Raw genomic sequence first — 14,382 nt, 5'->3', positions numbered from 1 at the left:
GCCTGTATCCTATTTTTCCTATTTTCTGTCGGGTCGGATTTTTCGCGCTCTGTCTGCGGATGTGACGTCAAGCGCGTTCATGTTAAACGTTTCAGATCACTCTGCCACCACCGCTAGTCATATATATTGCAAACAAACTTAGTTTCTCAAACAATATATGTATTTGACTGTTCTTACCTCTGTAAACATAATGTTGACTTCTTTGCAGCGGATGACTTGTGAAGTGTGTACGTACGAGCGCGCGCTGCGAGAGCGAGCAGAAAGGAAGAGCAGTTCCGTTTTTTGGCCACAGGTGTCAGTCGCGAGTTTAAATTTCAGAAAGTTACATATAGCCCCTTTAACATTAGTTAATGCATTGTAAACTAACATGAATGTACAATGAACAACTGTATTTGTATTAACCAACATTAACAAAGATGAATAAATAGTGTAATAATGTATTGTTCTTCATGCTAGTTAATACATTAACTAATGTTTACAAATGACACCTTATTGTAAGTGTTACCATTGGTATAAAAGTTTTTTAACAGTATCAGTTTAGAAAATATACAGTATAAACTACCAGTCAAAAGTTTTTGAACAGTAAGGTTTTTAATGTTTTTTTTTTAAGAAATCCCTTCTGCTCACCAAAAACAATAACATTTTATAATATTTTTTACCATTTAAAATAACTATTTTCTACTTGAATATATTTTAAAATTTTATTTATTCCTGTGATTTCAAAGCCGAATGTTTAGCATCTTTACTCCGGTCACACGATCCTTCAGAAACCTTCTAATATTATGATTATTATAATATTATAATGTTGAAAACAGATGAGCAGATTATTTTCAGAACAGCATTCACCTGAAATAGAAATCTTTTGCAACATTAAAAATGCCTTTATCATCACTTTTGATCAATTTAAAGCATTCCCCCCCCCCCCCCCCAAAATTATACAGACTCCAAGCTTGTGAATGGTATAATGTATAATGAAATCTTTTCATTTCAGATAAATCTTTTGATCTTTATTCATTGAAGAATCCTGAAAAAAGTGTACTCAAATGTTTTAAATATTGATGATAATAATAATAATAAAATGTTTTTTGAACAGCAAATCAGCATATTAGAATGATTTCTGAAGGATCATGTGACACTGACTAGAGTAATGATGCTGAAAATGTAGCTTTGATCACAGGAATAAATTACATTTTAAAATATATTCAAATAGAAAGCAGTTATTTTAAATAGTAATTTAGTTTTTTACAATATTACTGCTTTTGCTGTATGTTGGATCAAATATGGATGCAAGCTTGGTGAGCAGAAAAGCCTGATTTAAAAAACTTTTGACTGGTAGTGTATATATTTTCTAAACGTATAAATATATATTATCAGTACATACAGTGTGTACTATATGTGCTGTAGGTTCTATAAGTGAGCATTTCTCATTAATGTAATCTGTATATACAATATAACACGCTTTTTTATATTTTCTGAGAGAAATGCTTGTGGTTCTCACCTGTTCAGCTGGTTGGTTGCCACGGTGTTGTTTTATGCTCGTTGCTATGTGGTTACGACTTGAATGCATCCTTCAATGTAACTCTATTAATAGAGTTTAATACTTTGGGTTTGTTTGGCTGGTACAGAACTGAGTAAATACGGCATTGGGTGTTTACATATAGGTATAGCTCATAAATATTCACCGTCTTTCGTTTGTTTAATGAATATTAATTGAGTTTATTAACCATTCCAGTCTTTGCTTTGTTATTTGTTATATTTAAGCTCATTAATAATAATATTAAAGCCTACACCACACCTTTGGGATTCGTAAATTAGTCCCTGGCAAACAAACACGACGGAGGAGAGGAGCGCAGAACACGGTTTCTGACTACAACTCCCATCATGCACCGGTGCTGTCGTTTTCATTCGTCAGTCTCGCGGGCTATGCTTTGTTATGGCGGTATCGTTCGAAACTTACCAAAGTTCAGACGGCAACTGCTGAAATATTTAAATACCCGAGTCGGCAACCCAAACCAAGGTATGACATATTCATTCACAGCTCTTCATCTAAAAACCTCCGGTTTTAAAAAAAATTATATTGCATCGAAATCTGTGATTATATTTGAAAAAGTTGACAACTTCGCTGTCTTAAAATACTGTTAAATAGCTACCGATTTATGGTGTTAAAACTGCTGCCTAACAAGTTATCTAGACAGGATTTTCTCACCACTGGCAGTATACTAGTTTAGACCTAGCTAGTGTGTCTTTTTAGTTTATTGATATTTCGTGGTTTTGTTATTGTCAATTGCAGCTGCTTCAGAGGTGCTGAGAGACAGGCGTTGTTTGTTTGCTTCAGTGTGTTGTTTCTGAAATAGAGTACTTGTTTTATTACAGAATGGGATAAATGTAAGATGATGTTGGGGGTTTGATTTTATTGCAGTAATAGTCCATCTCTAACAATTGGTCCTGTGCGGTTAAATAACCTCGATTCAGTTATTCATGCTACACTTGGAAGATCACATTAATGTATATTTATAAACTTATGCATAAAACTTTTACTGAAGTATACGTAATGATTAACATATTTGTTGTAGTCAGTGTTCAAATTACATTAAGAAGTGAAAATTTCATGGTGTAAGATGTGCAAACTGCACATTTATGGGCCCTTTCTATGGTGGTCACTAATAGAGATGCAGGAGGAATGTGACAAGCTTTTTTATCTTATAACAAAGTAAATGTCCTAAATTGTGGGGTAAAATGTATCATATATGTGACAATGGACCACAAAACCAGTCATAAGGGTCCATTTTTTTGTAAAATTGAGATTTATACATCATCATTGATGTATGGTTTGTTAGGATATGACAATATTTAGTCGAGATACAACTATTTGAAAATATGAGAAAATTGCCTTTAAAATTGTCCAAATGAAGTTCTTAGCAATGCATATTACTAATAAAAAAAATAAGTTTTGATATATTATGGTACGAAATGTACAAAATATCTTCATGGAACATGATCTTTACTTAATGTCCTAATGATTTTTGGCATAAAAGAAAAAGCGATAATTTTGACCCATGCGATGTATTTTTGGCTATTGCTACAAATATACCTGTGTTTTGTGGTCTAGGGTCACACATTCTAAAAATTAAACCTTTTCCTGACTGGTTAATAAAAATGTGCAGCAAAATACCTGCATGACAACGTAGACTTGGCAAACATGACCTCATTCCCCTTTTCATATAGCAATAAAGTACTCTAATCTCCTATCTCTCTCCTCTCTGTCTGAATAACTCCACACAATGGAGTTAACATGACCAACAGTTTTAACGTTCAATTTTGAACCCTCCTTTTTAGGGTTTGAGCCAGGTCAACTTCATCATGACGTCATCTCCTGCTGGACTCCAGCAAGGGCAGTTTCACTTCCTTACCCAGTGGATGCCGGACAGCTCCCGCGCTGGGGTGATATTACACGGATCCCCGGGAGAAGCCGGTTCTGGGTCTGTCCGGAGCAGCGGCAGTCTGGTGGTTCAGGATCCAGACGACTCTTTCAGCTGTCAGTTTGCCCCGCTGCCCCTCTCCCGGAGCAGCAGCTGTGCCAGCGTGGACGTTTGCAGTCCGGGTGGAGGTGGCAAGACACTCAGGGAAACTGAGCTGTTTGATGCATCTCTAAACAGTGAGATGCAAAGTATCCAAGATGTATTAAGAAACACTAGGGATCTCCCGTTAATAGCTAAGCTTGAACAGGTGGGGTCCCCAGTTTATATGACATTTCATCTCATATGTAAGATACACTACCAGTCAAAAGTTTTTGAGATTTTTAATATTGTTTAAAGAAGTCTCTTCTGCTCACCAAGCCTGCATTTATTTGATCCAAAGTGCAGCAAAAACATTAAAGTTTTGAAATATTTTTACTATTTAACATAACTGTTTTCTATTTGAATATATTTTAAAATGTAATTTATTCCTTTAATCTCAAAGCTGAATTTTTAGCAAATTAACTTATTTATTTGTCCAGCTGAAGCAAATGCAACATCGCATGCAAGAGCAGCTAAAAGCCCACCAGCAGGAACAGCTGCTTAGACTGCAACATGAACCACAAAGACTTCTGGGAAAACCACAGAATACTGCAGGTATATGATTTGTGGTACATGTGTCATTGCTCTGTACACGAAGCTCTTATTTAATACATGGTGTTAAAGCATTTTATTACACTTTAAATATACATAAGATTAGGTAGGCTCAACTTCACTTCATATGGTTGATAACCATTAAGACAGGCTGAGATTTGACTGGCTTTTTCCATATGCCACTGTAGAGACCACTGGATGGAACCAGGAACAAAGTGTGGTGGAGTTGAACAGTGGACATGATGACAGTGATCACGTTTATGAAGAATCACTTCAGTCCACGATTGAAGATCAAACGATGTACAGAAAAGAGTGTGACTCAGAGCCACAAGACAGGTAAACTTCAAAACTGTAAGACTAAATACAGTGCAATGGACAACTGCAGTGTGTTAAAGTTGCAACTGTGTTGGTTTTAGACCTATCAAGACTGGGTTTGGTGGGAAAACGTTTGAGGAAATACTAGAAGAACAGCTCAAGATGGAAGACCAGAGACTGATGGACAAGGTCTGTTACAGAGCACTAGGTTACTTGGTGTACAAACCTTAGCGGGCATATGAATTAATGAGAAGAGAATTAGTAATAAATACAATCAAAACTTGTTAAGTGTTGATTTTGAGGTATAAAATAACCAAAATGTATGAGTTTTAGCTACATTTTATAAGCACTATTTCAGACATTTGACCAAACAAATTATTATAGGTGTAATATTAAAGGGATAGTTCATTCATAATTGAAAATTCTGTCATCAATTACTCATCCACATGTTGTTCTAAACCCATAAGACCACAACACAAACTAATTATGAACACAAATTAAGATATTTTTAATGAAATCTGAGAGCTTTCTGACCCTGCATAGACAGCAAACAAACTGACACGTTCAATGCCCAGAAAGGTAGTAAGGACAGCGTTAAAATAGTCCATGTGACATCAGTGGTGCAACTTTAATTTTATGAAGCTATGAGCCGGCATTATGACGTAGAACCCAGATATGCTGCGCCTTGTTTACAAGAAGAAAAATGGAAATTGGTCATGGTACTCTCAGGAACATGCTGCAAAGACTGGCATGGAAGATAAGAAATTGTTGTATAAAGTCTCACAAAAAGTCTTCATGTAGCTTCATAAAATAACAGTTGAACCACTGATGTCACATGGGCTATTTTAATGATCTCCATACTATCTTTCTGGGCCTTGAACATGTCAGTTACGTTGCTGTCTATGCAGGGTAAGAAGGCTCTCGGGTTTCATCAAAAACATTAATTTGTGATTTCCGAAGATAAACGAAGGTCTTACGGGTTTGGAATGACATAAGGGTGAAAAATTAATGACGGAATTTTCATTTTTGGATGAACTATCCCTTTAAGTTCATTTTTGTAGTATTTATTTACGTGGACTGGGCTCATCTTCTCATCCCTTTTTCATGTTCACTTATGCAGAACGCTCCAGCTGAAAGTGTAAAGGTAAAGAGACCCTTTCTTAAACGAGGACAAGGTCTGGCCAGGTTTACCAGGGGAAAAGCCACTGTGCCACCACACAGAAAAAGTCCTCCTAACCCCAAGCCCTCCTCATGCCTAAATTCAAAAGTCTCCCAAGACTCGGACATGAGGTCAAACAAGAACTCTGTCAAAAACAAAAGCGAAGGCTCAAAATCCACACATCCTGTGATTCAACGTAAGACTGCTGTGCTCAACAAAGAGAACATTCCTCAGAATAAACCCACACCTCCGGTCACCAAGATGACCGGTCAACCTCGTTTTCTCGTTGGACACCAGAGTGAAAATTTAAGACCCATCCCAGCACAGTTCAAACAAAAACCTAATTTCACATCCAAGCAGAAGATCAACAGTGTCACCACAACAGAAGGAGCATGTAGTGGGGTAGAGGATAATCCATGTGTTGCAGAAAACTCATTTGAGGTGTGGTTCACAGAGCGGAGGGAGCGCTGGGAACAAGATCACCGGAAGGAGTGTGTTGAACTCGGAGAGTTTGAGTTGCTGGAACGAGCAGCGGATGAAATATCCTTCTCCAGCAACTCGTCTTTCATCAGCACCCTCCTTCAAAGAGACCGCAGGCGTCTTTCCTCCACACCTATCAAATCGACCAGTCAATCTGCACTACCTAGCCGTGGTCAAGGTCCTGCATTAACTCCTGAACCCATGTTGGGTCCTAGTTTACCAGTTCCTCCTACAAATACTGCGATACGGAGAGACATCATAAGCACGGGACTGAAAGAACAGAGAGGGTTCTCTGAAGAGGAAACTGAAGAAACGTTGGATGACAACAGTTCAGGCTTGCAGCCCCTTCCCAGCATGTTCAATCCACCCACAACCCACAGCTTTCAAATGCCTACCACTCTTCCTTATGATAAACGCACCTATCAAGACAGGGATGGTGCCAGCAGTCCAGAGGAGGATGAGAGGAGTTTAAGTAACAATGGAGACTCTACTCTTGTCGAATCAAGAGCCCAATTAGAGTTTGATGATGATGATACCTGGAATGAACCTGAAGAGGAGTCCTGCTGTCCTGCAGAAGAATCTCCATCAGAGAGGGCTCTGAAAAGGAAGGTTGCCTTCTCTAAGGGGGTAAAACCAGCAAATGGCAGTCCACATGCAGTTGGAAATCAGAAAGAAGCCCCATTGACATGCCAGTTGGTATCAAAGCTCTTTCCAGCACTGAAGCCTAAGCCTAAACCTTCTCCTCAGGTAACAGAGGTGCAGGTTCAGGAATCGCGGAACGTGCCCAGTGAAGAAGGAGCAGGTAATGGTAGCAGTTCTAATGTTTTGGATAAAGCTACAGAATGTGCTTATTTGCATACTGGGTCACTCCGTGTCAAATCAACCAAATTTCAAAAACTTCCCTGTCTCAAATTTTGGATTTTGAAAATATCTTTTTCTGAAGAAAGACATGTATTAGTGATGAAAGCCAAAATTTGAACTGTCATGGATTAATCATTTCTGAGTAATCAACTATTTTGTAGGGGGGTCAAAATGGCAATTTTCACCTGAGATTCAGAGTCAAATTACAAGGGGGTAAAATGACTTTAGAAAGATGGTAGCATCATTATCTTACTTTTACACAGAGATTGGTATTTCTTTCTATTAGTAAAATTGGATGACTTTAGCGATATTTGTTGCATTATATGCCAATGTTGACCATTCAAATATGAGAAAACAGCACTTCTCAAGTTTTTTCTCCAGAGTTTGCATGCCTCTAACTCAAGAAGTAATAATGTCTTAATGCCCTTAAAGATATTGGGTCTTAACAAAAACTTTTGGCATCTTCATTTTTTAAGGCCCTGTATGGCTATTGGAATTTCAATATGGCTCCAGGAGTAAATCGTTACAGTGTAGACATTTTCAATGGACAACAATCAAATGTTTGTCAATTTGCAAAAATATGATACTACTTTTCTTTTAAAGAGGAATGTCTGAAAAACAAATAATATTGAAACTAAAGATTTATCTTGTTTGTCAAGACAACTGCATTGAACATACCTGTCTGAGTGCAATAAATATTCTTTATGCAAAGTTTGTGTGCCTGTAACAAGATATCCTAAATATCTTGAATGTCTTTAAATATCACAATATAATTTTAGATTGTAGTTTTTAATAAACTTTTCTTTTGGAATTTTTATTTTCAAGGCCCTACGTCGTTTAGTGCCAGAGATATGGGGATCTCATTGAGGCTCCATGTCCAGATTGTTGAATCCATTTTCAGTGGTTAAAAACCAAATGTTAGTCACTTTGTATAGCACTGATACTTAATTTATTCTTCAGACATTGTTCTTTAAATAAAATATGTTGAAATTAGAATTGTATCTTGTTTCCCTCTATCAAAACAATATGCATAGAACATACCTGTCTGAGTGCTAAAATGCACTGAAATGGTCAAGTTGAGGTGCATTAACCTTGCTCTCTGTAGTCTATTCATAAGATTTCTTTCTCTTTCTGAAGTCATTTTACCCCCCTGTAATTTAGCTCTGAATCCAAGTGAAAATTGCCATTTTGACCCCCTCTACAAAATAGTGGATGACTTAGTAATTATTCATCCATGACATTTAATATTTTTGCTTCCATCTCTGCGGTCTTGTCTTTCTTCAGAAATAATATTCGCAAAATCAAAATTTTGAGCCAGGGACCTCTGGTTGGTCTTAACTCTCAAGAAACATTTATTATGAATGTTGAAATAAATAGAATGATAAATGAAAGTTCAGAAGTACAGCATTTATTTGAAATAGAATTGTCATAATATTGTAAATGTCTTTTGCTTTTGATCAGTTTAATGCATCCTTGCTAAATAAAAGTATTGATTGGGTAAAAAAAATTCTTACTGACCCCAAACTTTTAAACTGCTCAAAATATGTATCTGATGTAATGCACTAGTTACATACAGTATTTGCATGATCCTATAAAATCCTGAAACTCCTGAAATTATTTTTCAGCTCAATCAAGACTTCTTCGTGAGCGTTTGGTGGAGCTGGAAACGGAAATTGAAAGGTTTAAATCTGAGAATGCAGCACTGGCCAAACTAAAGCAGGAGAACCAGGACACAAGAGATCATCTCAAGTATAGCCTCATATCTTTTTGTTCAAATACTCTGTATATTTTGGTATATTTCATTACACAACCAAACTACAAATGCCTTAGCAATATGCTTGTACAGTTATTTCAAAATATTTGAATTGAAAACTTTTCCCATACAGAAAAGAAAGGGCTGAATTTGAAAAGACACGCACGGAGGAAATTGCAAAGTGGGAGGAGTTTAAAAAGGAGGAACACAAGAAACTGCAGCGCGAAAGGAAGCTTTTCGAAAAGCATGCAGCAACTGTGAGAGCAAGACCTGACAAACAAGAACGAGATGAGATCCAGGTCCAAATTTTTTATTGTCGATTGGAAAAGTATTATTTGAACATCAGTTCTGCTCATAAATAATTTTAAATGTGGCTGATTATGTCTTTATCAGACTCTAAAGCAGCAGTTAAATGTGCTACAAGAAGATCTGCGCAAACGGGAGGCTCGTTGGAGCAATACACAGAACCGACTCCGACAGCAGGTAGATACTCTGAGTGCAGAGAACACATCCCTTAGAGACCAAGTGCGGACACTGGAGAAACTGCGCCTCACAGCGTGGAAGAGTGCTGAGAAAGAGAAGGAAAAAGGAAGATTCCCTGTGTCTAGCCATAGAACCAGTACTGGATCCAAACATACAGATTCCAGCGTAAGTGTAAAATGTTTTTTCAACCCTTTCTTTATGATTTGACACTCCTTTTCTCTTGCGTATATAAACACTTAGAAAGCTTAATTAACTACTTTTCCAAAGGAATGGTTATTCAAATAATCTACAATCCTACCTATAAACATTTGTAAACCTGGGCCACAAAAATGATCATAAGGGCTGTTTTTTAGTTTTACAACCTGAATAAATAAGCTTTCCATTGATGTATGGTTTGTTAAAATAGGACAATATGTGGCTGAGAAACATCTATTTGAAAATCTGGAATCTGAGGGTGCAAAAAAAAATCTAAATATTGAGAAAATCGCTTTTAAAGTTGTCCAAATTAAGGTCTTAGCAATGAATATAACTAATCAAATTTAGTTTTGATATATTTGCAGTAGGAAATGTACAAAATGTCTTCATGGAACATGATCTTTTCTTAATATCCTAATGATTTTTGGCATTAAAGAAAAATCGATAATTTTGACCCATACTATGTATTTTTGGTTATGGCTGCAAATATACCCTTGCTACTTAAGACTGGTTTTGTGGTCCAGGGTCACATTTGTGTAATATTTTACACTTAGTAGTATGTTTTATGTGTTTAGAGTCCCTCTCAGAGTTCAAAAAACAACAGCAGCAGAAAGGGAAGTCCAGAGACACAGACCCCTCTCACAAACTCAGGTATAATCATACATACTGCATTTTTTTTTTTTTTTTTTTTGTGGTCCTAACCATAATAATGTCTTTTATTAATGTACTTCTACTCCCATTTAGTGTCATTGCCATATAGCATGACTCTCTATTACTTCCCCACAGCTTTTTTCCCTGAACAAATGAAAGAGAGTATCAGCTTCAAATATGAGCAAAGTTCAGTGGAGACCCAGTGTTCAGATGAACTGGTTACGACTGAGAGGAACCATGATGCTCCACTAATTAACTCTCTCTCTGCCATTGAACAATCAGAGATGGAACAGGAAGAGATCTCACAGTCAGACAACAAGGTACTCTTTAGCTCAACAAATTAAAAACATTTCTGTTTTCCATTTCAAACAAAACTGAGCCACAAAAACCCCCTTCAGTGTAATAGTTACAAATACAAAAGTTTTCAATATGTTCACTTTGAAATGGAAATCATTTATAAATCAAATATTGATGTATGTTTCAGATTGAAAAGGTGCTTCCTGATGGAGGCCGACTGGTTGTTTTTCCAAATGGCACGAGGAAAGAGCTTTCTGCTGATGGGCAAACGGTCAAAGTCATGTTTTTCAATGGAGATGTGAAACATACAATGCCTGATCAAAGAGTGGTGAGGAATAGACTTTAATTATAAATGTATTCTTATGGCATTTGCACCGGTGTAATGGATCAGTTATTTATGCATAAAAACACATTCCTCTATTTTATATGCTGGAATAAAATGTTTAAGTTGTACTAAGGTTTTTAGTATAAAAGGATTTTAACCCTAACCATTTTAATTAGCAGTGTCATGCTCTTTTTTTTTTTTTTTTTTTTTTCTATTTTTCAAATATAGATTTATTACTATGCAGAAGCTCAGACCACACACATTACCTATCCAGATGGGATGGAAGTGCTTCAGTTTCCTAACAATCAAACAGGTGGGCCTGAATTTCTTTCTGAATTTCTCTCTGAATGAATTTTTAGTGGTCCAGGATTAAAGGGACAGTTCACCCAAAAATATAAATTACCCCATGATTTACTCATCCATCCTAGCCTAGGGTGTATATGACTTTCTTTCAGAAGAATGCAATCGGAGTTACATTTAAAAAATTGTCTTAGCTCTTCCAAGCTTTATTATGGCAGTGGATGGCTGTTGAGATTTGAAAGTCCAATAAAGTGCATCCATCCATCATAAAAAGTGCTCCACACGCAGGGTTCCGCGTGGCATTAAAATGCAATAAAAGTCATTAAATGGATTTTTTAATAGCATTAAAAGTCATTAAAATGCATTTCTACAGGCATTTTTTAGATGTTCGGAAGAAAAATATTACTAGTTTATTTTTAATATAGCGCCTTCATAATTAGTAACTTTTTGATTTGGTGTTGCAAAATATGTACATTGGTGTGATAAACACACGGAACCAGTTTAATAATCGCGTCCGGTCGGTGCGATATTGCCGTAACGCTAGATGTTTAAACAGTACATAAAAGTGCTACAATTTGACCAATAATTTTATAATAAATCAAAAAGCAAGACTTGAAAAATCTAGGGAGTTGAAATGGCAGCTGCAGCCAATAACCCTCTGCTGCCATCTTCTGGTTATAAGGGTAAGTCCTTGTTTTCCTTAAAGACTTTTTTCATGTCATTTTTATAAATGAAAAGTGGATCTTTTAAGTGAATTTTATTGCACAGCTGTAGAGTTAAAAAATAATAAAGGCTTTAAAATATTACAAGATTTTAAAATATGTTTAAAAAACGTTAGCCTAAACACGTTATGATAGTGTTTAGCTGTCAACATTTAAATGTACAACTATGTGTCTAGGTACTCTCTTAGGATTACCAGGCTCGGCATTTAAATTATGTTGTTAAATAATATGAAGCTGAATCTTCATGTCGCTATCATTATTTACGATGTTGCAAATATTATTTTTCTCAGTTTCTGATAAAAACGAGGCAGGAGAGGAGTCTCGAGAGTCTCCACCTATATATACCACATATAAAATGAGCTTCACCGGAAGTTTACGAGCTGGCTTATTATTATACGGAAGATCTAAAGAACGCTCCATGCATATGGTCAATTAGTTTGAGATTATGGTTTATAACGTTTTAAATATGGATATTTTTCCTACACAAACGCATTGCTACATTTAAGACGGCTTTTATTAACCCACTGGAGTCATGTGGAGCACTTTTTATGATGGATGCACACTTTATTGGACTTTGAAATGTCAACACCCATTTACTGGCATTACAAATTTTGAAAGAGCTAGAACATTTATTAATATATTAATAATATATTATTAATATCTAATTGTATGCATCTGAAAGAAGAAAGTCTTATACACCTAAAATGGCTTGAGGGTATGTAAACTATGGGGTAATTTTCATTTTTAGGTTAACTATCCCTTTAAGGCAAGTCTTAAATTTAAGTCTTAATCTTTTCCAGAAAAACATTTCCCTGATGGTCGTAAGGAAATCACTTTCCCTGATCAAACTGTCAAGACTCTTTATCCTGATGGGAAAGAGGAAAGTGTCCTTATAGATGGAACAATAATACAGCTGAATCCGTGAGTACAGCTCTTGGCCCTCAACCTCAGTGTGTTATAATAGTCCCCTAACAAATTAAAGTCACACCATTTTTGTTCTGCTTTCAGGGATGGTAGTAAGGTGATCCAGTTTAACACGGGTCAGCGAGAGATCCACACTGCAGATTTCAAAAGACGGGAGTATCCAGATGGCACGGTTAAAACAGTTTACTCAGATGGACGGCAAGAGACACAATACCCAACAGGACGTGTGCGGTTAAAAGACGCACAGGGTCATGTCATTATAGACACTAAGGCGTGAAAGACCTAAAATATTGTTTTATTTTAAATGAATGAAGTCAAGTTAAAGAATGTCTGTATTGTGTAAATCTGTCAACTATTTATTTGGAATAATTTCTGTAAAAAAATAAATCTTTGGATGTTGTTTAACAGAGTTATGTATAAAAGGTAATTGTAGTTTCAAAAAATTATACTTACTAGAGATAAATTAGGCTGGATGCCTAATTTAGATTAACTTTATTGTTCATCTGATTTATTATTATACAGTCAAGCCCCAAATGATTCATACCCCTGGCAAATTCTGACTTAAAGTTACTTTTATTCAACAAGCAAGTTTTTTGACACAGGCTTCTCCCAAAAGATAATAAGACGATGTACAAGAGGCTTCATTGGGGAAAAAAATATTTCTCAGATTTTATTTACATTTGAACAAAAAGTGGCATGTCCAAAATTATTCATACTCTTTGCAAACTGTCACAGTCTATGGGAAAATCCAAAGTTCTATACCATTCCAAATAGTCCAAGCTGTTCTAAAGCATCCTAATTACCCTGATTCATTGGGAACAGCTGTTTTAATCAACTCAACAGGTGAAAAACAGAAACTCTCTGCTGTTGGTTTGTGGACAGTCATGGCTAAGACAAAGGAGCTCACTGAGGACCTGCGGCTGCGCACTGTGGCTGCTCACAAGTCAGGAAAGAGCTATAAGACCATATCTAAATGTTTTGAAGTTCCAGTGGCTACAGTGCAAAGTATTATTAAAAAATACAACAGTCCTCACTGTGAAAAATCTCAGAGGACATAGTCAGAAGCCAAAAGTGACATCTGTGCTGGCCAGGAGGATAGGTAAAAAAAAAAAGAAAAAAAGAATCCAAGGATCACCACCAAGGCCATCCTGATGAATCTGGGCTCTGCTGGTGGCAACATCTCAAGGCAGACAGTCCAACGGACGCTACACACCGCTGGGTTCCACGGACACAGATCAAGGAGGACACCACTTCTCCAGATAAGGCACACAAAAGCCCACTTGGCCTTTGCAAATGCTCATCTGGACAAAGAAGAAGACTTCTGGTCTTCTGTTTTATAGTCAGATGAAACAAAAATTTAATTGTTTGGCCACAATGATGTAGCCTTCATTTGGAGTAAAAAAAAAAGGGGAAGCCTTCAACCCTAAGAACACCATCCCCACTGTCAGACATGGTGGTGGGAACCTAATGTTTTGGTTTTGTTTTTCAGCCCGTGGACCAGGGACACTAATCACAGTAAACGGCACCATGAAAAAGGAGCAATACATCAAAATTCTCAACAACAACATCAGGCGGGCTGCAGAGAAACTTGGCCTTGGGCAGCAGTGGACATTTCAGCACGACAACGACCCAAAACACACAGCAAAAGTGGTGACGAAATGGTGCCAGAGTCCTGACTTAAATCCAATTGAGAATCTGTGGAGGGAGCTAAAGATCAGGGTGATGGCAACGAGACCCTCCAACCTGAAAGAGTTGGAGCTCATCGCTAAAGACGAATGGGCAAAAATACCAGTGGAGACATGCAAAAA

General features: G+C 36.7%; 1 protein-coding gene across 1 annotated transcript; it reads left to right on the top strand.

Annotated features, from left to right (window-relative positions):
• Nucleotides 1-3,360: 3,360 nt before the first annotated feature.
• Nucleotides 3,361-12,901, top strand: cpap (centrosome assembly and centriole elongation protein). The gene is made up of 14 exons (XM_073846316.1): nt 3,361-3,726; nt 3,998-4,112; nt 4,298-4,445; nt 4,526-4,613; nt 5,545-6,865; nt 8,550-8,673; nt 8,811-8,976; nt 9,071-9,325; nt 9,931-10,006; nt 10,142-10,326; nt 10,491-10,631; nt 10,857-10,941; nt 12,451-12,571; nt 12,659-12,901. Exons 1-14 carry the CDS (start codon nt 3,361-3,363, stop codon nt 12,849-12,851), a joined length of 3,384 nt encoding a protein of 1,127 aa, XP_073702417.1. The 3' UTR covers nt 12,852-12,901.
• Nucleotides 12,902-14,382: the final 1,481 nt, after the last annotated feature.

The sequence above is a fragment of the Garra rufa genome, chromosome 8 (assembly GCF_049309525.1).
Source record: "Garra rufa chromosome 8, GarRuf1.0, whole genome shotgun sequence".
Taxonomy (NCBI): domain Eukaryota; kingdom Metazoa; phylum Chordata; class Actinopteri; order Cypriniformes; family Cyprinidae; genus Garra; species Garra rufa.
This window is presented reverse-complemented; position numbering and strand designations above follow the sequence as displayed.

Coding starts and splice junctions, on each gene's coding strand:
- cpap (XM_073846316.1), top strand. CDS start 3,361: ATGACGTCATCTCCTGCTGGACTCCAGCAAGGGCAGTTTCACTTCCTT. Junction 6,866..8,549: donor GCCCAGTGAAGAAGGAGCAG/GTAATGGTAGCA, acceptor ATTATTTTTCAG/CTCAATCAAGACTTCTTCGT. Junction 10,632..10,856: donor CAATGCCTGATCAAAGAGTG/GTGAGGAATAGA, acceptor TTTCAAATATAG/ATTTATTACTATGCAGAAGC.